At 60.4% G+C, this 22,910-nt stretch overlaps 1 protein-coding gene and 1 non-coding gene across 2 annotated transcripts in view; both read left to right on the plus strand.

The window, feature by feature from the left end:
* The window catches only part of LOC125756281 (uncharacterized), a 206,606-nt gene extending 200,579 nt beyond the window's left edge, over positions 1–6,027 (plus strand). Inside the window, exon 2 of the mRNA XM_049410750.1 lies at positions 3,622–6,027. Coding sequence (XP_049266707.1) covers positions 3,944–5,416 — 1,473 coding nt within the window. The 5' untranslated portion in view covers positions 3,622–3,943 and the 3' untranslated portion in view covers positions 5,417–6,027. The remainder of the gene's footprint in view (positions 1–3,621) is intronic.
* On the plus strand, positions 5,825–6,013 carry LOC119375694 (U2 spliceosomal RNA). Its single transcript, XR_005180441.1, has one exon. It is a non-coding gene; the product is annotated as a U2 spliceosomal RNA (small nuclear RNA).
* Positions 6,028–22,910: the final 16,883 nt, after the last annotated feature.

Genomic DNA, 22,910 nt, shown 5'->3' on the forward strand with positions numbered 1-22,910 from the left:
TCTCCTTTGCCACGCTAGCGAGCCGCCCACACAAGCTGAACGGGGTGCGCGTGGTCAAAATAGAAATGAGCAGGCCGGTGCCCAACTTCACGACCATTGCGGGGCACAAAGTCATGTGTGAGTACCGCGGGATGAAACGCGTGTGTGCACGTTGCGGGGAGGTCGGACACATGGCCACGGCCTGCTCAGCCCTGTTTTGCAAACGCTGTGGCATTTTCGGGCACGACACGGACGGGTGCGCTGCGGAGTGTAAACGTTGTGGCGGCAAACACGGCACGCGGGAGTGCTTTCGCAAGCGTTCATACGTCGCGGCGGCACGAGGAGTCCCACCCACCGCGGGCGATGCCCCCGAGGGTGACCGCGCATCCGCCCCATCGAACGCGCAGGCGACGACATCGGGCCTCCAAGTATTAACGCCCAGAGCCCCACCCCAAGTACCGAGACAGCCTTCCCCTTACTGGGACAACAACCAGCAAGCGGCCGCACAAACTGCAACGTCGGCCTCCGAAGCACAGGCCACCCTAGAGGAAAGCTCGGATTCAGACGGCGCAACCACTGTAACAGTGGACAGCGTAACGGAGGCCAGTTCCGCCGAAACCTCCCGTGAGTCATGGTCTGACGCCCGCTCGGCGAGTGAGGAGCAGGAGGTCCCCCAAATCGCCGAACAGCCTGACGCCAATGCTACGCCCACCCCTCTTCAAGACAGCAGGAATTTCCCACCGCTGCCTCCTGCGAGCAGCCCACCTTCCGCACCGGGCACGGCGCCACCGGGCTTAGAGAAGAGACACCGCTCACGGTCACGCCAACGGCAAGCGGACGCTAACAAGGGCACGAAGACCGCGCGCGCGGGCAGCCAAGAGATGAGCCTGCGCCGTCCACAGGGAAAAGTAGCGAGCAGTGACAGTGATGCCCCGCCGCAAGCGAAAACGCCAAAGCTCGGGGAAACCCCCCCAGGGGGAAACAAAGAGCCGCCCGACGGCGATGTAAACAAAGCATGACGGGTTAGCTTCTTTCGTTCAAGGTCTCAAGCGGCCAGCGACCGCTTTCGTTCCGGCCCTCCTCCTCACCCCCGAGTTGGCCTCTCGCCTCCTCACCCACGCCTTGCGCGGCTGCAGCTGATATGACGTCACCCTTCACGCTCGTTTCCCGCTAGCAGCGGCGGCCGCTTCTCTTACCCTTTCCTTTGCGTTAGCCGGAGCCACGGCAATGCCTTTGTTTTTGTTTATGTTCGCTATGCGAAATGGCCGCGGTCCCCGCGACGCGTCCGTGACGCGGCTTCCACGACGTGCCTTTAACAATGAACCCCCCCCGGCATGTGACAGCCAACCCACACCTCGACGGGTTCCCTCTCCTTTACAGGGAGTTAGCCCCCCCCCCTTCGTCCTCCCTCCCTTGAACGCTTCCCGCTTTAGCATCCGTTAGCCACGGTAATGCCGGCGGTCAAAATTGCGTCGTGGAATGTGAGAGGTTTCCGGGACAAAACGAAGCAACGACTTTTTCTAGATTACGCCAAAGCACAAGGCATTGATATTTTATTTATCCAGGAGGCCAATTTTAGGTCACCGCTGGACGTGGCACTTTTCAAGCGAGAGTGTCGAGTTGACGCCTTTTTTTCGTTATCACCCGCGAGAGCCTGCGGCGTGGGTGTTATATTTGTGTCCGGGCGCTTTCGGCAGGGTGCTCACTGCACCTTTTGCGCAAATGGCCGGACGATCTTTACCGACATTTTTATTGATGGGAAAAAAGTCCGCTTCATTAATGTATACGCCCCGGTAACGCGAGCAGATACCAACAGTTTCTTTAAAGAGCTACACCAATTACTGCATGACCCGCACCCTTATGTTTTGGTGGGAGACTTCAACTGTGTGGTAGACTCACAAAGAGACGTGAGGGGACCGGGCCGCGGGGGATCCGTCTACCACGCCCGGGAACTCGTAAAGACATTGCGCCATTTGCTCCTGTCCGATGCCTGGGTTTACCTACATGACGACCTCTTCAAGCCTACCCGCACATCCCGGACTACGGCCAGCAGGATTGACAGAATCTACCTTGACAGCCCGATTTCCTCCTGACCTCATTGGAGGAGTGCGACGTATTAGACCTTCCCGACGGCCTGAAGTCAAAGACGGATCACAGCCCTGTTGTGGCAACGATCCGAGGCACCCCAGCCCGCTTCGGCGATTCCAACTCCGTGCCAGGAGTTCGTATAATTTGATGCTGTGTTGCATTAGACGAGTGAACAATACAGGAAGGTGCTTTCTGTTTTAGCCTGCCGCACCACCTGGATGCGCACTTGCGGTGGCACGACTTGCACGACGTGGCCGGCCCGACTGCCAGGAGTTCGTCGCCCCCGCCCCCGCTCTCGTCCGCGGCCTCTCCCACGCCATCGGGAGCACCCCCTCCCGAAAGCCCGAGGTCTCATATGCCCTCCCTGCCGAGCCTACCGCGGCCTCCATCGCCGCCACTACCATCGGCGGTTCCACGGCCCGTCCGTGGCCCACCTTCTCTCCCGCCGTCCACACCGCGCGAGATCTCACGCTCGCCCGCCTCGTCGCCCCCGGCATCCCGTGCTCCATCCGCCAGGGCCGCATCGACCGCCTCGCGGTCCTCCACGACGTCACCGGCTCCCTCGGAGCCTGAGGCGCCTGATGACCCTGGCCCGGATGTCCTGGAGGCCGACGTCGCCGACGCCCCCGTGGACGAGCCGGCCATGAATCTTCCCCCGGACCATACCCGTCTGCTTGCGGACCAGGTCCGCGTTCTGCGGTCCACGTTGCGAGAAGCCCCCTCTGCCCAGTCCTGGGAGGCTTGTGAGGAGGCCTGGACACAAGCAGTCGCACTAGCAGCGGCCGCCGTCCGCCTCCCTACCACGTCGTCGGCAAGTGCGCCCCGCCAGGTCAACCCCGCGAACGCCGCCGACATCCAGCGCCTGTACCGGCGCAACCGTCGGCGGGCCGTTCGCCTGATCCTAGAGGGCCCCTCCCGCCCCTGCGCGATCCCTTTGCAGGAGCTGCAGGATCATTGGGGGACGACCTGGGCACCACGTACGGCCGACACCCGCCTCCTGTTCCAACGACCGGCAGCCCCAGCCCCTGTCGACACCTCACCCTTCTCCGAGGACGAGGTCCTTCGCCGCCTAAGGAAAGCCGAGAACACTGCCCCGGGTTCGGACCGCTTAACCTACCATCACTGGAAGTCCGTGGACCCGGAGGCCCGGTTCCTCTCGGCGCTGTTCAACGCGTGCATCCACCATCGCCGCACGCCGGACTCCTGGCGAACATCGAGGACCGTCCTCATATACAAGAAGGGGGACCCGGCGATCCCCAGCAACTGGCGGCCCATCGCGCTTGGAAGTACAGCATCCAAGCTATACGCCAAGTGCCTCGCCGCCCGCCTTCAGTCCTGGCTGATGGAGCACCGCGTTCTATCTCATTGCCAGAAGGGCTTTCTCCCCTTCGACGGTGTATTCGAGTTAAACTTCTTGTTCCAGCACCGCTTCGATGGGGCGCGCTCTGGCGGTCCCGATATGTGCGCGGCCCTCCTGGATTTCACAAATGCGTATGGATCGGTCCCTCATGGGGCCCTGCTCGACGCCCTCCACGGATCCGGTGCGGGTTCAACCTTCACCGCCCTCATCGAGGACCTATACCGGGACAACCGGACGGTCCTCGTCGCCGCCGAGGGGACGACCGAGCCCGTTTCCATCGCCGCCGGTCTCCGCCAGGGTTGCCCGCTCAGCGGGCTGCTCTTCAACTTGGTGGTGGATCCGGTCATCCGTGGAGTTCAAGGCACCGGCGACGCGCATAACATCCTTGCGTACGCCGATGACCTCACGCCGTTGGCCGACTCCCCCGCAGAGTTGCAGCGTCGCATAGACCTCGTTGAGGCCCTCGCGACACCACTTGGCTTGGCCCTCAACCCAGCCAAGTGTTCCTCCCTGCACATGTGCGGGCGGACCCCCGTCGGAATGCGCCCTACCGTCTTCACGGTCTCGGGAGTCCCCATTACGCCGCTGGAGGACAGTCAACCTCTACGCTTCCTGGGACGTCCCGTGGGATTCCGCATTCCAACACACTCCGGATCCGTCATCGACACCGCCATCGCTCAGGCCCGCACCATCCTCTCTTCCATGCTGGCTCCTTGGCAGCGGTTGGACGCCGTCCGTACCTTCGTGTACCCGGCACTCAACTTTGCCATGCGGTGCGGTGTCCTGGGCAAGACTGACTGGCGCCGGCTTGACGACGCCGTGCGCCCACTCGTCAAGCGAACCCTCTACCTGCCGGTCAACGCCTCCACCCACTACGTGTACGGGAGTGCCGCCGGCGGAGCTGCTGCTATCCCCGTGGCCGCGGAGCTCAGCGACATCTGTCGCGTCGACTCCGCTTTCAAGCTGCTCACCACGGCGGACCGGGAGCTGCGGACTCTGGCGCTCTCAGACGCCTACGCGGTGGCCTCGGCGCGTCTCGGCTGGGAGGCGACCCGGTCGGAGCTCGAGGCCTACCTGTCGGGCGAGATTGACGGCGTCTTCCGCACCCCCGCTACCCAGCTCCGCTCCGTGTGGACGGAGGCCCGAAAGGCTTCGCGCCGTCTGCACGTGTCGTGGCACATATCCCCCGACAACACGTCCCTGACCTGCGCCGACGTGACCATCCCGGCGACGCACCGGAACCGCGTCATGCGGTCCATTCGTGAGGTACTCGCGGCGGACCGCGACCGCGCCCTGCTGGCTCAGCCCAATCAGGGAAAGGTCATGGCCTGCGTCTCGGCGGACCGCGCCAGCTCGCACTTCATGCGGAGTGGGGCGTACACCCACTTCGCCGACTGGCGTTTCGTGCACCGGGCGCGTCTCAACCTCCTCCCTTTGAACGGCGCAGCCATGTGGGGCCCCCCGGAGCGTGACCAACGATGCCGGACATGCGGATACCAACGGGAGACTCTGCCGCACGTGCTGGGCCACTGTATGGCAAGGAGTGCCTTGTACACGGCCCGGCACAACGCCGTTGTCGCCCGCATCCGCACCGCGGCGTCCCGAAACTACAGCGTCGCTTTCGAGAACCGGCCTGTCGGAGACACTGGCCTGCGGCCTGACCTTGTCCTCGTCCGCGGAGAGGAAGCCATCGTGTTGGACGTGGCGTGTCCCTTCGAAAACACCCGCGAGGCGTTCGCGAACACGCGCAATGACAAGGTCTCCCGCTACGAGCCAGTCGCCGCCTACCTTCGCCGACGATACCAGCGGGTCACGGTAGCAGCCGTCATCGTCGGTGCGCTGGGCGCCTGGGACCCGGATAACGACCGCGTCCTGCGCCGACTTTGCTCCCGGCCCTACCTCCGGCTGTTTAAGAAGATCTGCGTCAGCGAAGTGTTGGCGGCATCGCGGCAGATATACCACGTCCACGTACGCGGCGGCCGGCAATAGTCGTCTGCTTCAACGCGTTGTTGAATTGCGATGGTGTGCATTGCGATGGTCTGCATTGTGCGATGGTGTGCTAGTGCGCCTCAATGCGATTGTGTGCCCGAGCTGGATGGTACGCACCAGTGCGGTGGTGTGCATTGGGCGCATCTGTGCTTTCTCTTCCGATGGTGTGCGGTGCCATCCGCCCCTCGCGTGCACCTGTGCCTGCCAGTTGCGATGGTGTGCGCTGCAATTCGTTCCCCCGGCGCATCTGTGCTTGCCCGATGGTGTGTGATGCTCAACTGCTTTCTCCTGCCCTCACGTGCGCCCCCAGGACTTTGACGCATGCTCTCGCATGACTCTTTGCCGGGATCTGCTCCCGCCGTGGTTCAAGGCCGTTTGGTACCCCCGGTTATGTAATTTTCCAGCCCCATTCATCTGCGTACCAAACATCAATAAAGCAAAATGTCTGTTCTTATCAGCTTAATATCTGATACGGGTCCTATTTGGACCCAAGATATTAAACTTATTTTTGGAATGGGGCGGAGTGCTTGAAGCTTGCTTCACCTCCGCCACGGGTTGGCCCGGTATTGCACTATCTCCGGGATCGGCCCACTCACCCCCTCGGGGGTGAGATATTGCAGTCTAAAATGAGTTGGAAGTGTGATTGTACTAATCGTGAAGTGTATGCCTTGTCTGGGTGTTATATTTGTGTCCGGGCGCTTTCGGCAGGGTGCTCACTGCACCTTTTGCGCAAATGGCCGGACGATCTTTACCGACATTTTTATTGATGGGAAAAAAGTCCGCTTCATTAATGTATACGCCCCGGTAACGCGAGCAGATACCAACAGTTTCTTTAAAGAGCTCCACCAATTACTGCATGACCCGCACCCTTATGTTTTGGTGGGAGACTTCAACTGTGTGGTAGACTCACAAAGAGACGTGAGGGGACCGGGCCGCGGGGGATCCGTCTACCACGCCCGGGAACTCGTAAAGACATTGCGCCATTTGCTCCTGTCCGATGCCTGGGTTTACCTACATGACGACCTCTTCAAGCCTACCCGCATATCCCGGACGACGGCCAGCAGGATTGACAGAATCTACCTGCCCGACTTCCTCCTGACCTCACTGGAGGAGTGCGACGTATTAGACCTTCCCGACGGCCTGAAGTCAAAGACGGATCACAGCCCTGTTGTGGCAACGATCCGAGGCACCCCAGCCCGCTTCGGCGATTCCAATGGTTGGAGGATCGACGCTTCCCTCCTCGGGGACGAGGTCAGTACAGGGAGGATAACGGAGAGGCTGCAGGCGTCTCTGGAAAGGATTGGAACCATAAACCCGGAACGATGGGACAGGCTGAAAGACGAGTGGAAGACGATCCTGCAGGAGGAGGGCAAGGCCAGGCAGCGCCGACTGACGTGTCAAAGGAACGAACTGTTGCGCAGAATGCGCATCATCAAAGCGGCCGACTCGCTCACCTCCTGTATGAGTGACTACCTGGAGTCCCTAGAAACCCTCCATAACCGGCTGCTGCATGACAAGTCGAGGAGTACGGCCAAAATGCATAGTTCACAAAATGGAACTACCGAAGTAGAGCTGCGCGAAATACGTGGGAATGGCTCCAACAAAATCTCGGAGGCAAAGCGCCCAGACGGCACAATCACGAACGACCCTGCCGAAAGTACAGCTGTAGCGGTGAAAGAGCAAGGCATCCAATAGTGGGATCATCTCTTGGTGCAAAGGCGCGAGCGCTGATCGCGAGCTGTGGTTGCAGAGCCTGCTTGTTTCTCGCTGGACCTGCGGTCTACCTGCTACCAGCAGTCGTTAATAAACCCCCTTGCAAAGTGGTGGAGGAGCTGGGTAGTTAAATCTGGAACTTCGAAGCCGGAAGCTTACCACTGCTCCGACGATGCCTGATCAGGCCACCGAGCAAGGCACCGCCCAACAAGGCACGGCTCAGTCGCCACTGGTCATCGTGCCTACCACCCTGCGCCAACGCGATCCTCCCTTCTTCAACGGCACCGAGGACCAAGATGTGGAAGATCGGCTGCTGTTATTTGAGAAGGTGAGCGCCGCCAACAAGTGGGACGACCCCTCGAAATTGGAGTATGTCCCATTCTACCTCAAAGACGTCGCCAGCCTGTGGTTCCACAACCACAGTTCGGAATTTTCCACGTGGGCCGCTTTCAAGACCACCTTGGCAGCTGTGTTTGGTCGCCCCGCAGTACGCAAGCTCCGCGCCGAACAGCGCCTACGCGGACGTGCGCAAAAGCAGGGCGAAAACTTCACCAGCTACATCGAAGATGTCATCGATCTATGCAAGCGCCTGAACCCTGAGATGACTGAACAAGACAAGATCCGACATATCTTGAAAGGCATCGATGATGATGCTTTTCAAATGTTGCTGGCGAAGGACCCACGTACTGTGTCCGAGCTTGTGACCTTGTGCCAGAGCTTCGAAGAGCTTCGTAAGCAACGCGTCTCAGTTCGGAGGTCTATGACAGCAGACGACTCCCTCGCCGCCTTGACCGTCGGTGGTGATAACACCCTGTTGGCGCAGATAAAAGAATATGTACGCGAAGAAGTGGCTCGACAGCTCTCGTGCCTGTCGTATTTGCCGACCACCGAAGTGCCCACCAACTGCCTATCGCCGACCATCAGACAGGCTATTCAAGACCAGGTCTCCGACGCGTTGCCGTTGCCGTCCGCCTCTCCACCGACACCCGTCGCCGCACCACTGACTTATGCAGCTGCCGCAGCAAGGCCGCCGCGTCGTCTGCCAGTATCGCCCCCACAACCTGTGCGACCGTCCACCATGCCATTTTCTGCTACACCGCAGCACTACGGAAATCCCTGGCGCACTGCTGACAACCGGCCCATCTGCTACGCTTGCGGGATTCCAGGTCACGTTGCACGCCTATGTCGTCGGCGCTTCGCTGTGAACCAGGAGGCACCAAGATATCCCGACTACTCGTTTCGGCCGCCATACCGCGCGCCTCACAGGCCACCTGACGTTTACGAACGCGACGCGCAAGCTGCTCCCGATACCCAAACCTTCGCTTCTCGACGGTCTGCTTCCCCTTCACCTCGTCGTCGTTCTGTGTCACCTATGCGTCGACGACCCACCCCCACTGAGACGGAAAACTGACTGCCGCAGCTCCGGAGGCACGATCTGCGTCATCGTCTATTCGTGTAAGTCCTCGCCTGTCCCCCGCCAATCTCATTGATGTAACTGTCGAAGGTGTACAAGCACTTGCGCTCATCGATACTGGTGCCGCAATATCCGTGATCAGTCAAACACTCTGCCGCTCTATCCGTAAAGTAACGACGCTTTCTCCCGTGCTTTCCCTCAGCACTGCGAGCGCACAACAAATTGAGCCCGTTGCGGCATGTACAGCCAAAGTGGTAATTCGAGACGTGTTGTACACCATTGAATTTCTCGTGTTGGCTTCATGTTCCCACGATATCATTCTAGGATGGGATTTCTTATCACGCCATCACGCCGTTGTCGACTGCGCTCGGGCCGAAGTGGAACTATCTGCGTTTCGTGACGCGCCTTCTGTCGATGTGACCGTAGCTACTGTGACCAACCTTGTCGTCGCGACGGACATTGACCTCCCTCCTTTCAGCGCCGTATATGTTCCTGCATACTGCGCTTCCCTTTCTGACGTTACTGTTCTGTTCACGCCATCTGACATCTTCGGTAGCCGCCACCAAACGTCGCTGCCATTCGCCGTTCTGGCGCTTCGTCAAGACACCACCGGGATATTTATTTCTAATCCCCACTCGTGCCCTCTCAATTTGCGCCGCAACGAGACGCTCGGCCACATTCAGCCTATCGATGAAGGCGTTATCGTGCCTCTTGATTTCACCGACACCAAGTTGAATCCGGAGCTGAACGCGTTGGTTCCTCACCTTGCTTCGGACAGCGTGTCCTCAGATGCATTTCACCGTTCTATCGACAGCCATCTCGCTCCGGCTCAACGAGAGCAGCTTCTTGCCCTGCTGCATGAGTTCAGACGTTCGTTTGACTTCCCACAGGCGGCGCTAGGCCGAACAAACACCGTTGTTCACACAATTGACACTGGGGACAATACTCCTTTGCGCCAGCGCCCCTATCGTGTGTCATCAGCGGAGCGTCGTGTCATTACAGAGCAAGTTGACGACATGCTGCAGCGCGGAGTCATCAAGCCTTCTTGTAGTCCTTGGTCTTCCCCAGTTGTACTCGTCAAGAAGAAAGATGGTTCCATCCGATTCTGCGTGGACTACAGGCGCCTGAACAAAATTACAAGGAAAGATGTTTACCCTCTTCCCCGCATAGACGACGCCCTCGATTGCCTCCAAGGTGCCGAATTCTTTTCTTCGCTAGACCTGCGTTCGGGTTATTGGCAGGTCCCAATGGCCGAGTCTGATCGCCCGAAAACAGCGTTCGTCACACCGGATGGCCTCTACGAATTTACAGTAATGCCTTTCGGACTTTGTAATGCGCCCGCAACGTTCGAGCGAATGATGGACAGCATTTTACGCGGTCTCAAATGGAAGATATGCTTGTGCTATCTTGACGACATTGTCGTTTTTTCACCCGATTTCACCTCGCATCTCACTCGTCTGCGCAATATTCTCCAGTGCCTTACCAACGCAAACCTTCAGCTTAACCTGAAGAAATACCACTTCGGGGCTCAGCAACTCACCATACTTGGTCATGTCGTTTCAAAAGACGGCATCCTACCCGACCCTGACAAACTTCGCGCTGTTGCTGAATTTCCAAAGCCGACTACAGTTAAAGAACTACGGAGCTTTGTGGGCCTGTGCTCGTATTTTCGTCGCTTTGTCCGGAACTTCGCTTCCGTCATCGCCCCGCTCACCAAACTCCTTGCTGGCCCTGCGGATCTTTCGACTTGGACGCAAGCCTGTGACGAATCCTTCACTATTCTGCGCCACCTACTTACTTCGCCGCCCGTCCTGCGGCATTACGACCCAACTGCGCCAATCGAGGTACACACGGACGCCAGTGGCGTTGGCCTCGGTGCAGTACTCGCGCAACGAAAACCTGGTTTTACGGAGTATGTGGTCGCCTATGCCAGCCGTGCCCTCACCAAGGCGGAAGTCAACTACTCTGTAACCGAAAAGGAGTGCCTCGCGATTGTGTGGGCATTAAACAAGTTTCGCCCCTATTTGTACGGCCAAACTTTCGACGTGGTGACTGACCATCACGCACTCTGTTGGTTGGCGTCGCTGAAAGATCCTTCTGGTCGGCTTGGACGTTGGGCACTTCGCCTACAAGAATTCGACATTCGCGTCGTCTACCGATCGGGGCGAAAGCATTCTGACGCAGATGCTCTCTCACGATCACCCGTGATATCCGATGAAAAGGAAAGCTCAACCATTGACTTCACCCTCACCGCTGTTAGCGTCACCGACATGCCATCTGAACAGCGAAAGGACCCTTGGATTGTCTCTCTCTTGAATATGCTCTCCGACTCATCAACTTCCGGGTACCCGAGGGCTCTTCGCCGCCAGGCAACGCATTTCGCGATACGGGATGCCCTACTATACCGTCGCAACTATCAAGTGGCAGGTCGTAAATGGCTGCTCGTCATACCCAGCCATATGCGGTCTGATGTCTGCGCATATTTTCACGCTGAACCGCAACATGCACACGCTGGTGCGCTAAAAACGTATGAGCGGATCCGCCAACGTTACTACTGGCGGGGTATGTACACATTTGTGCGAAAATACATTCGCTCATGTTCCATGTGTCAACAACGTAAGACATTTCCTCATTCACCCGGTCAACTGCAGCCTCTACCATGTCCTGCACGCCCATTTGACCGTGTTGGGATTGACCTATACGGCCCACTTCCGTGCTTTGTTGCCGGTAATCGATGGGTGATTGTAGCTGCCGACCATCTGACAAGATACGCCGAAACGGCAGCGCTACCTTCGGCTGGTGCTCGTGACGTTGCCACCTTCATCTTGCATCGGTTCGTCCTTCGTCATGGGGCACCACGGGAGCTACTGAGTGACAGAGGTCGCGTGTTTTTTGTCGGAAGTTCTCCAACAGCTTCTTCACTCATGCCGTACAGTGCACCGCACATCAACGGCCTACCATCCTCAGACGAACGGCCTAACGGAACGTTTCAACCGCACACTGGGAGACATGCTTACTATGTATATTGATTCTGACCACTCCAATTGGGATGTCATTCTCCCTTTCGTCACGTACGCATACAATACTGCGACACAATCCACAACAGGCTTTCCCCCATTCTTTCTTTTGTATGGCCGCGAGCCATGCAGCACTCTCGACACAATACTGCCGTACAATCCCGATGCCTCGGAATTCAGCCCAGTTTCCGAAATGGCTGAATATGCTGAAGAATGTCGTCAGCTCGCACGGTCATTCACGGCGGATAATCAAGCCCTCCAAAAAGTTCGCCATGACCGTGATGTGGCCCCGGACACTTTCCCCGTCGGCTCCCTCGTGTGGCTTCGACTGCCTTTTCACTCTCCTGGCCTGACTCCCAAGTTTGCACCGAAGTATACCGGCCCTTACCGCGTCATCAAGTGCCCCTCTCCTGTCACCTATGTGATTGAGCCGGTCCAGCCGTCCACGGACAAGCGCCGTCTTGGTCGTGAGACGGTCCACGTCAGCCGCCTCAAGCCCTACTACGACCCTCCTGTCCTCTCGTCACCTTGGGTCGCCAGGATGGCTCCTCTTCGTCGCCGGGGTATTGTAGCGGTGAAAGAGCAAGGCATCCAATAGTGGGATCATCTCTTGGTGCAAAGGCGCGAGCGCTGATCGCGAGCTGTGGTTGCAGAGCCTGCTTGTTTCTCGCTGGACCTGCGGTCTACCTGCTACCAGAAGTCGTTAATAAACCCCCTTGCACAGCTATCTTCCGCAGTCACTTCATGGCCCTCTTTCAGGAAGCTGACTCTAGTGCGGTCGGACCCGACCCGCGACATATCGGGGACCTCTGCAGGAGCCTCCAACGCCTCGACGAAGAGGAGTATTCCACCCTTTGTGGCGAGGCCTCGCTTGACGAACTGCGTTGCGCCATCAGGAATATGCCTCCGAATTCCGCCCCAGGAACAGACGGCCTAACAGCGGGGTTTTACACCACCTTCTTTGAGACTTTGGGGGGTCCGCTCCTCGAACTAGTGAACATCGTCTTTAGGCAACGCAAGAAACCCAGATCTTTCGGCGCCGGTAGGATAGTCCTACTTCTGAAGGAAGGCGCGCCACCAAACGACCCATTTTCTTGGCGCCCGATCACACTACTAAATGTTGATTACAAGATCGTGGCGGCGATAGTAAACAACCGACTTAAACACTTCCTACCAGACATCATTGCCCCGCATCAATCTTGCGCCGTACCTGGTCGATCTGGTTTCGCCAACCTGACAGTCACCAGGGACGTATTCGAATATGCGACAACGAAGAGGCTCACAGGAGCCTTTCTCTCGCTCGACCAGTCCAAGGCGTTCGATAGGGTGAGGCACAGTTACTTATTTGAGACCTTGCGGGAGTTCGGCTTGCCAGCGGACTTTGTTGAGTTGGTGAGGCTTCTCTACAAGGATCTGTCGTGCAGCGTCGTCATTAACGGCTCGGCAACGGACGGATTTGACTACACAAGAGGCATTCGGCAAGGTTGCCCGTTGGGGCCAACCCTCTTCATTTTGTCAATCGAACCGCTGCTGACGAGCGTGTCAAGAGACGAGCACATAAGAGGATTCCCACTCACAGGGATGGAAGAGATTAAAGTCCTCGCCTATGCGGACGACGTTTCTCTTTTCCTAAGAGACACGCGCAGCCTTGAACGTTTCCGCAACATTTTCCGCACGTACGCTGTGGCGTCAGGAGCGGAAATAAACGAGTCAAAAAGCAAAGCGCTTCTGTTTGGCTCATTCCCCAAGGACTCGATTGGCCGCATTGAAGTCGTCTCCGTTGTGAAGGTGCTGGGAATTTACTACACGTGCGAAGGCGTGGCGGCGACCACGTGGCACAAAGCACTAGAGAGGGCACGTCAGTTGACTGAGCGCGCGAGACTCATGGACCTTACTCTCCGTGAGAAGGCCTTGGCTGTGAAAACCAGGATTTGCGCCTTCGCCTTCTACGCGAGCAGAGTCGCTACAATGCCCCAAAAAACGGCCACCCAGCTCGACAAGATCATCAACACCTTGCTGTGGGACGGAAAGCCGGCTCCAGTGAGGCGGAACCTCCTGCAGCTGCCTGAGAACGAAGGGGGGCTAGGACTCCCACACGTGCTTACCACCAGCCATGTGCTTGCACTGAAAACAGCCCGGCTCCTCTACAAGGCCGGCCACTACATCGGGAGAGGACAGCTATTATACTGGTGCAGCACGAACAATAGCTTCCTAGACGCGGACAAGCACCCCGGGCCGATGGCCGAGACCCCGTCTTCCTTCTACAAAGCTGCCTCTAACACCAAGCGCATGCTAGATAAGGAGGCCCCCACTTGCGATGTTGATGACGAACCGCCGGCTCGAATAGTCGAAACACTGACAGTAAACCAGCTAGGGAACGAAGACAGGGCAAAAATCAAACGCGCAAAAAAGGAGAAAGCAACGGCGATCAGCGGTCTCCCGCGAGAAACACAGGACTTCCTATGGAAGAAGATGTGGAGAGTGCTCCCGACCAGACAAAGACTCCACAAGTGGGGCATAGTCCCCGACGCTCGTTGCCCTAATTGCCGCGTGACTGAGACCCAAGAGCATGCACTCTTCGAGTGCAATGCCGCTAAACCAGTGTGGCGCCTTGTTGCGCGAACTTTTGGCATTCGCACCCCACCTGCTCACGGGCGGAGTAAGGGCGCCTTCGCGAGGCTCATAGTGGCGTACACGATGTTGGTCCTTTGGCAGAGAAGGTGCCTGGCGGAGGCAAGGAGCACTCCAAGAAGAGCCGCCTTCCCCGCCGTATCTAAAATAAAAAGGCTGCTCTGGGCCTTTTTATCGAAAGAACTTGAGGCCGGCGGCGAGGAAAAGTTCCTGCGCCGCTGGCACACGAAATTCTTTTTTGTTAAGGAGGGGAAGCTCTCCCTCCCCATCAGCCCATACTAACCCCCCCCCCCCCTTGGCGTAAATACTCCGGAAATGGTTTGACCACGCTAATTATTGCACAAATGTGATTGTATAATTTGATGCTGTGTTGCATTAGACGAGTGAACAATACAGGAAGGTGCTTTCTGTTTTAGCCTGCGCTTTCCCCGGGCAAATCGAATTGTATAACGGGCAAATTTTGTTGACAGTAGACCCGGCTGGGTCATGTGTACTTGCGAAACAAGTGTCGCGGGACCAGTATTCACACATACCACCTTAGCCCCACTAGAATTTGTATAATCCCTTAGTGGCGACGTGTCCCTTTGCTGCGAGTGTGGATTTTGCCTTTATATAAAAACCCGACCATCAGTGATTATTGCGCGCGACCGCGACAAGAAGATCCATTGTCGGTGAAGACGGATGTAAATGGTTTCTGTGTCACAAGGGTAATAAACTTCCCTTTGTTGTAGTAGCTTTGATCTCAAAAGGCCGGAGGCGGTCCCTTGTGGGCTTTGGCCACCCTGCAAGGACCTGTATACGGACTTTGGCCGTCCAGGAGGACTTCTGGAGGACCCCGGACCGACCAGGAGGGACCAGCGGCTCGGGAACAAGGACCGGGCCCACTAGGAGGAAAGAGGCGCCCGGCGGACCAGGCTCATACCCACTACCGGCGCAGCGGCTCGGGCCCACCCCAGGACGAGGAGACCACCGGGAGAGGACTTGGTAAGCGTCTACAAGCTTTTCTTGCCTGCCTCTCCCGGCCCGGTCGCCGATGCCTGCGGGCGACCACCACGGGCCCCGGTCCTCGTGACCGCCACCGCCGCCGCCTGGGCCTGCCTGGACCTGCTGCCCGGACCCCCTGCTGCCCGGACCTGCTGCCTGGCCCTCGAGGATGCCCGGCCCCCGGAGGAAGAGGCCTGCCGCACCGGGAGACCCGGCCCAGCCTGGGCCCTCCCGGCCTGGCCCCGCGCCACCGCCACCTGCCGCCCGGACTCGGCGACGGCCTGCGCCTGCGGCTGCGGGTTCCCCGACGCCTCCTGCGCCCCGACGCCTTCGGCCCGGGACGCCAGCTTCCACCGTGGCCTCGGGCGGAACCTCGACGCCGTCCACTGCCTCGCCGCAGCAAGGCCCTTCACCCCGGCCGCCTCGAAGACGACCGGCGACTTCCACCACCGACTCGCCGGTGCCGCCGCCACCTCGACGACCGCGCCCGGGCTCTGCGGCCTCGGCCGCGACCCCTCGACCGCCCTCTTCGCCTGCTCTTCCCCAGGTCGAGCCCCGCCCTCCGGTCGTCAACAACGGTGTGTTCACAGTCTTCTTTCCCGTGCCCGGCACCCTTCGCTGCCCTCACCGCGGCTGCGACGCGGTTTACACGACTTCGTCGTGGAGCCTCCGCGTGCGCTACCTGCGGCGGCATCTCGAGGGCGCCCACGGCGTCGCGGTACGGGACCGCGTCACCCTCTGTGCTGGCTGCGAGGCGACACTCCCGGCTCAACCGCAACGCCACTTCTGCGGTGCCGACGACCCACAGACGTCCACGCCCGTCGAGTCAGGTCTGGTGTGCTCCCGATGCCCTCGGGAGTTCCGGCTGCCGCACCACCTAGATGCGCATTTGCGGTGGCACGACTTGTACGACGTGGCCGGCCCGCCTGCCCGGACTTCGTCGCCCCCGCCCCCGGTCCCGCCCTCGGCCTCTACAACGCCATCGGGAGCACCCCCTCCCGAAAGCCCGAGGCCGCATACGCCCTCCCTGCCGAGTCTACCCCGGTCCCCATCACCGCCACTACCATCGGCGGCTCCTCGGCCCGTCCGTGGCCAACCTTCTCTCCCGCCGTCCACACCGCGCGATATCTCACGCTCGCCCGCATCGCCGCCCCCGGCATCCCGTGCTCCATCTGCAAGGGCCGCATCGACCGCCTCGTGGTCCTCCACGACGTCACCGGCTCCCTCGGAGCCTGAGGCGCCTGATGACCCTGGCCCGGATGTCCTGGAGGCCTACGTCGCCGATGCCCCCGTGGACGAGCCGGCCATGAACCTTCCCCCGGACCACACCCACCTGCTTGCGGAACAGGTCCGCGCCCTGCGGTCTACACTGCGAGAAGCCCCCTCTGCCCAGTCCTGGAAGGCTTGTGAGGAGGCTTGGACCCAGGCCGTCGCTCTAGCGGTGGCTGCCGTCCGCCTCCCTACTACATCGTCGGCAAGTGCGCCCCGCCAGATAAACCCCGCGAACGCCGCCGACATCCAGCGCCTGTACCGGCGCAACCGTCGGCGGCCCGTTCGCCTGATCCTCGAGGGCCCCTCCCGCCCCTGCGCGATCCCCTTGCAGGAGCTGCAGGATCATTGGGGACGACCTGGGCAGCACGTACGGCCGACACCCGCCTCCTCTTTCAACGACCGGCAGCCCCGGCCCCTGTCGACACCTCACGCTTCTCCGAGGACGAGGTCCTTTTGCGCCTCAGGAAAGCCGAGAACACCGCCCCGGGTTCGGACCGCCTCACCTACCATCATTGGAAGTCCGTGGACCCGGAGGCCCGGTTCCTCTCGGCGCTGTTCAACGCGTGCATTCACCATCGTCGCACGCCGGACTCCTGGCGCACCTCGAGGACCGTCCTCATTTACAAGAAGGGTGACCCGGCGATACCCAGCAACTGGCGGCCCATTGCACTTGGCAGTACGGCTTCCAAGCTATACGCCAAGTGCCTCGCCGCCCGCCTCCTGTCTTGGGTCACGGAGCATCGCGTCCTATCTCACTGCCAAAAGGGCTTTCTCCCCTTCAACGGTGTTTCCAGCACCGCTTCGATGGGGCGCGCTCTGGCGGTCCAGATATGTGCGCGGCTCTACTGGACTTCACCAACGCGTATGGATCGGTCCCCCATGGGGCCCTGCTCGACGCCCTCCGCGGATCCGCGGAGGGCGTCGATTTTGGAGGGAACAGTGCATAGTAAGACTTATGCACTGTTCCCTCCCAAATTGAGAAACAACGAAAGTCGCACCACGCACCCGGTGCAGTGGTGCCCCGACGAGCGAGAATTCGTTTCAAGCGCAGCTCCGGGCGCTCGTGTTCGTGTGCTTTTCTTGTGTCCGCCGACGGTGGGCCACAGATTTCACCAGCGGCAGGGGCGATTCGTTGCTGGCACCCACCGCAGCAATGCCCGGCACAAACAGCGTCAAGAAGAAGATGAAGCACAACAAGCGGCACGAGCAGGGATTCCATCAGCGGTGCGTAGCTTGTTCGGTAAAAACATCTGTCAAGTCAGGTAGGTGCAGGCTGCCACACGGTGCCGTTCATTTCATCAACCGCCTCTCGAAGCCCGCCCGTAACCACTCTATTCACAATTAACTCACCTGCATTCCACCAGAAGCCCAGGCGATCGCTTATCCACTGATTTCCGCGACCTCTTCCGCGCTGCTTGTGCGGCCTCATGCCTAGCTCGGACGCGGGAGCGCCGTGCCGGCGGCTCGTACACGCCACCATAGCACTCCTACCCCTCGGAATCAGCAAAACTTCGATATCGCGGACATTTCGAGCTCGGAGGCGTCGCTTGCGACTTAGGCAGTGTGTGTACACGTTCACTTCGCACCGTGAAATGCCGTAAAAGGTGCTTCGCGACCCCACTCGTGAACGAATTCGCTGTGGTGGTGTTTCGCGAAGTGCCGTGCACACCTCTGAAATTTACACGATTCCCGTGAGCACGGCACACCACGTTCCATTACCGCGCAACACGCCACCCCCGTTCACCGGCAGCACAAAACACGCTGGTGACATGACGCACGGCTTCATGGGTCGGCCTCGCCGCAGGTCTTTCCTTGCCTGAGGAACGGCTCGCAGGCTGCGGCGGTGCGGTGTCCGTCACGTCGGAACTGAGAAAGGCGGTTTCAAGGTATGCATGGAGTACGCTGATGCCGTCGGCACGTCCTCTTCGCGGTGCCTGACGTCGACGTTCCGGGGGCGTTGGGCAGCCAGCGTACCCCGGCAGAAGCCATGTTGGATGTGTGACGTAATGGATTTTTTTTTTTTTCGGGGGTAAAAAGAAAGGGGGGGGGGGGGTACTGTTGGTCACATTTTGGTGCCATGGCTGGCCACGAGCATTACAAGTAAACGTGATGTTCGCGAAAAAGAAGCGCTGGCTCGTGTTCTGCGTGTCGTGTGGTATCACGCTGCGACCGGCGTCGTGTGTGACGTCAGCGCGCGAGCGAGAGTACGTCCACTCGCGTTTTTTTTCGAGGCTTTGCAAAAGCAAGTTGATGGTTTTAGAATTCTTTTATGCAGGCAAGGAATTTTTGTGGCGATTGGAGTAACAGCAATGCAGTGTAGCACGCCAAACCGTGCTCGTTGCACACGGCCACCTTGCAGTGCTCGGTCGGGTGAATTGCTTTGCTGTTATTTACCTGGTGGTTTGCCGGACCTATTAATGTGGTCTGAAATGTTCCAGTCCAATTAAGGACAATTAATTCGTTATCGCTTCTCGGCCTTTTGGCTAAGATCAAAGTGTTTGATTTCAAAAGGCCGGAGGCGGTCCCTTGTGGGCTTTGGCCACCCCCACAAGGTCTCGTATCCGTTCTTTGGCCTTCCGGAGGACCTCGGAGGAGCCTGGAGGAACCAGGAGTGACCAAGCGCCTGGAGGAGAGCAGCGGACCCACTAGGAGGGAGGAGCGGACCGGCGGACCAGACTTGGACCCACTACCGGCGAAGCGGATCGGGCCCACCCCAGGAGGAGGCGACCACCGGGAGAGGAGTTGGTAAGCGTCAACCGCCTTTTCTTGCCTGCCTCTCCCGGCCCGGTCGCCGATGCCTGCGGGCGACCACCACGGGCCCCGGTCCTCGTGACCGCCACCGCCGCCGCCCGGGACCACCTGGACCTGCTGCCGCCTGGACCCCCTGCTGCCCGGACCTGCTGCCTGGACCCGAGACTGGCCTCGGGATGCCCGCCCCAATTCGAAGTCTCCGCCACCTGAACAGATAAATAAAATTAAAAGAAAGTGGTGGCCCTGCCGCTGCCGTCCCTGGCCCGTCCAGCCAGCGGCCACCGGCGCCTTCTCACCGAAGGCGGCCGGCGACGTCCGGCTCTTCTCCGCCGGCGTCACCACCACGTCGCCGACCACGGCGGGACGACTCCACCGCCACGGACTCGAGCGGCAGCTCCGGAACCCCGGCCACGGTTCGACCGCGCCAGCCGACCTTGGCCCGCCAGGAGATTACCATCTTCTTCCCGGTCCCTCGCCTCGTCCGCTGTCCTAAGAGGGGCTGCGGAACCTCCTACGGCGGGTCCTCTTGGACGGCTCGCGTCCAGTCGCTCCGCCGTCACCTGGAGACCGAGCATGGCCAAAGGATCAGGAGCAGGGTCTACGTCTGCACCATCTGTGCTGAGACCATCCGGGCACGCCCTTTATACCACAGCTGCCTGGAAACGGCGCAGATGTCCGAGCGCCCCCCTCCGGGTCAACACCAGTGTGACCGCTGCTCGCAGTCGTTCCCGTCTGCCCGGGGCCTCTACAACCACCGCACCTGGCACCAGACGCAGGACGCTGCAGCTCGGTCCGCAGGATCTACCGGGCCCGCTCCCACAGGCCCTGCACCCCAAGTTCCTCCTCTCGGCGACCGTGCCGAGACCCCTCTCCTCGACGCCTTGCCACAGGCAACGCCGTCACCAGGTCCTCCAAGCGTGCCGAGCCCCACTGGCCAGGCCTCGGTGTCACCACTCGGGTCCTCTACCCGAGACGCGACGTCACCTGCGCACGACACCGGGATGCCACAGTCGCAGCCCTCGCCTTCACAGTCGCCGTCCACCTCACCCGAACCCGCGACAGATGACGGCGCTGACCCGGACGAGGCCAATGACCCCCCCGGGTCTCCTCCTGTCGAGGACCCCGTCCTGGACATGCCCCCAGACCACACCGACCTCCTCGGGTACCAAGCACGGCTCCTGCGCCAACTTATACGCGAGCCTCCGTCTCAGGATTCCTGGGACCGTTGTGAGGCCGCGTGGGCACAGGTGGTCACCCTGGCGTCCGAGGCGGTCCAACTACCCCCCTGACGACCGATCGGCCCCGGCGCCCTCTGAACCCGGCAAACGCGGCCGACATACAACGGCTTTACAGACGCAATCGTCGGCGCGCCGTGCGTCTAATACTAGAGGGCCCGTCCAGACCGTGTGAGATACCGCTCCAGGATCTTGAGGACCACTGGGGATCGACGTGGTCTGAGAGGACGGCGGACACGTCGCTCCTCTTCAGGCGCCCCATTGCTCCGGAACCCGTCGACTTGTCGCCGTTCGCTCCCGACGAGGTGCTGCTCCGTCTCCGCAAGTCGGAGAATACCGCTCCAGGGACCGACCGCTTGACCTGCCACCATTGGAAGGCGGTTGACCCTGAAGCGCGGTTCCTGATGGCACTCTTCAACGCCTGCGTCCATCACCGTCGCACACCCGACGCGTGGCGCACCTCGCGGACGGTGCTCATTCACAAGAAGGGAGACCCGAACATCCCCAGCAACTGGCGGCCCATTGCCTTGGGGTGTACAGCTTCGAAGCTGTATGCCAAGTGCCTTGCCGCCCGGCTTCAGACGTGGGCCCTCCAACACCTCGTCCTATCCCACTGCCAGAAGGGCTTTCCCCCGTACGACGGAGTGTTCGAGCTCAACTACGTGTTCCAGCACCGTCTCGACGCTGCCAGAGCCGGTGGCCCCGACCTCTGCGCGGCGCTGCTCGATTTCACGAACGCGTACGGGTCTGTCCCCCATCAGGCCCTCTTCGATGCCCTTCGCGGTGCCGGCGCCGGTGACGTCTTCACGGACCTGATCACCGACCTTTACGCCGGCAACCGCACGTGTCTGGTCGCCGCCGAGGGCACCTCCCAGCCAGTCCCCATCTTGGCCGGGCTTCGCCAAGGATGCCCCCTCAGCGGCCTCCTCTTCAATCTGGCCATCGATCCGATCGTCCGCGACGTCCAGGGCGAGGACGACGGCCATAACATCTTGGCCTACGCGGACGATCTGACCCCCCTGGCGACGTCGCCCGTTCTCCGGCAGAGCCGCATAAACAGGATAGAGGCCCTCGCCACGAGTCTCGGTCTCTCCCTGAATCCCGCCAAGTGCTCGTCGCTTCACCTCAGCGGCGCGACGCCTGTCGGGATGCGCCCGACGTCTTTCCTGGTGTCGGGGACCACCATTGCGGCTCTCCGCGACTTCCAGCCGCAGCGGTTCCTGGGCCGCCCCGTGGGCTACCGACTGCCGACGTCGGCTGGGTTTGTTATCGACACGGCCATCGACCAGGCCCGCAAGATTTTCGCATCGATGTTGGCGCCGTGGCAGCGTCTTGACGCCGTCAGGACCTTTGCCTACCCGGCGCTCAACTTCCCGATGCGCTGCGGGGTCCTCACCAAGACGGACTGGCGCCGCCTCGACGACGCCATACGTCCCCTGGTCAAAAGGACCCTTTACCTGCCGGGCAACGCGTCCAACAACTATGTCTACGGCAGCGCTGGCGGCGGCGCTGCTGGCATCCCCGTGGCGGCTGAACTCAGCGACATATGCCGGGTGGATTCGGCCTACAAGCTCCTCACGACGACCGACCGGGGACTCCGGGACATGGCACTCCTCGACGCATACTCGGTGGCCTCTGCGAGGCTTGGATGGGAAGCAACCCGCGCCGAGCTCGAGTCTTACCTCTCGGGGAACATCGAGGACGTGTTCCGCGCCCCGGCCAGCCAGCTGCGCTCCGTGTGGACGGAGGCGCGCAAAGCGTCTCGCCGGCTTCAGGTTTACTGGACCCTCGACCCGGAGGACGTGCGGGTCACCTGCGGCGACACCACCATAACGCCGACTCACCGCTGCAGGGTGATGCGGTCCCTGCGCGAGATCCTGGCCGCCGACCGCGACAGGGCCCTCCACGACCAGCCCAACCAGGGCAAGGTCCTGGCATGCGTCGCAGCTGACCGGGCGAGCTCCCACTTCATGCGTACGGGGGCTTACACCCACTTCGCCGACTGGCGGTTTATTCACAAGGCGAGACTGAACCTCCATCCCCTCAACGGCGCCCGGATGTGGGGACAGGCGGACCGAGACCAGCGGTGCCGCATCTGCGGCTACGCCCGGGAGACGTTGCCGCACGTCGTGTGCCATTGCATGGCACACAGCGCCACGTACACGGCGCGACACAACGCCGTGGTACACCGCCTCCGCACCGTCATTGTCATCGACGTGGCCTGCCCGTTCGAAAACACCCCGGACGCCCTCACCAACACACGCAACGAGAAGGTCGCCAAATACGAGCCTGTCGCGGCCTACCTTCGGCGTCGTTACCAGCGGGTCTCCGTCCACGCCATCATAGTTGGCGCCCTTGGATCCTGGGACCCGGCTAACGACTCCGTCCTGCGGCGGTTCTGCTCGCGGCCGTACCTGCGGCTTCTCAAGAAACTGTGCGTGAGCGACACCATCGCGGCGTCACGTGGCGTCTACCAC

This window comes from Rhipicephalus sanguineus, chromosome 11 (assembly GCF_013339695.2).
Source record: "Rhipicephalus sanguineus isolate Rsan-2018 chromosome 11, BIME_Rsan_1.4, whole genome shotgun sequence".
NCBI classification, from domain to species: domain Eukaryota; kingdom Metazoa; phylum Arthropoda; class Arachnida; order Ixodida; family Ixodidae; genus Rhipicephalus; species Rhipicephalus sanguineus.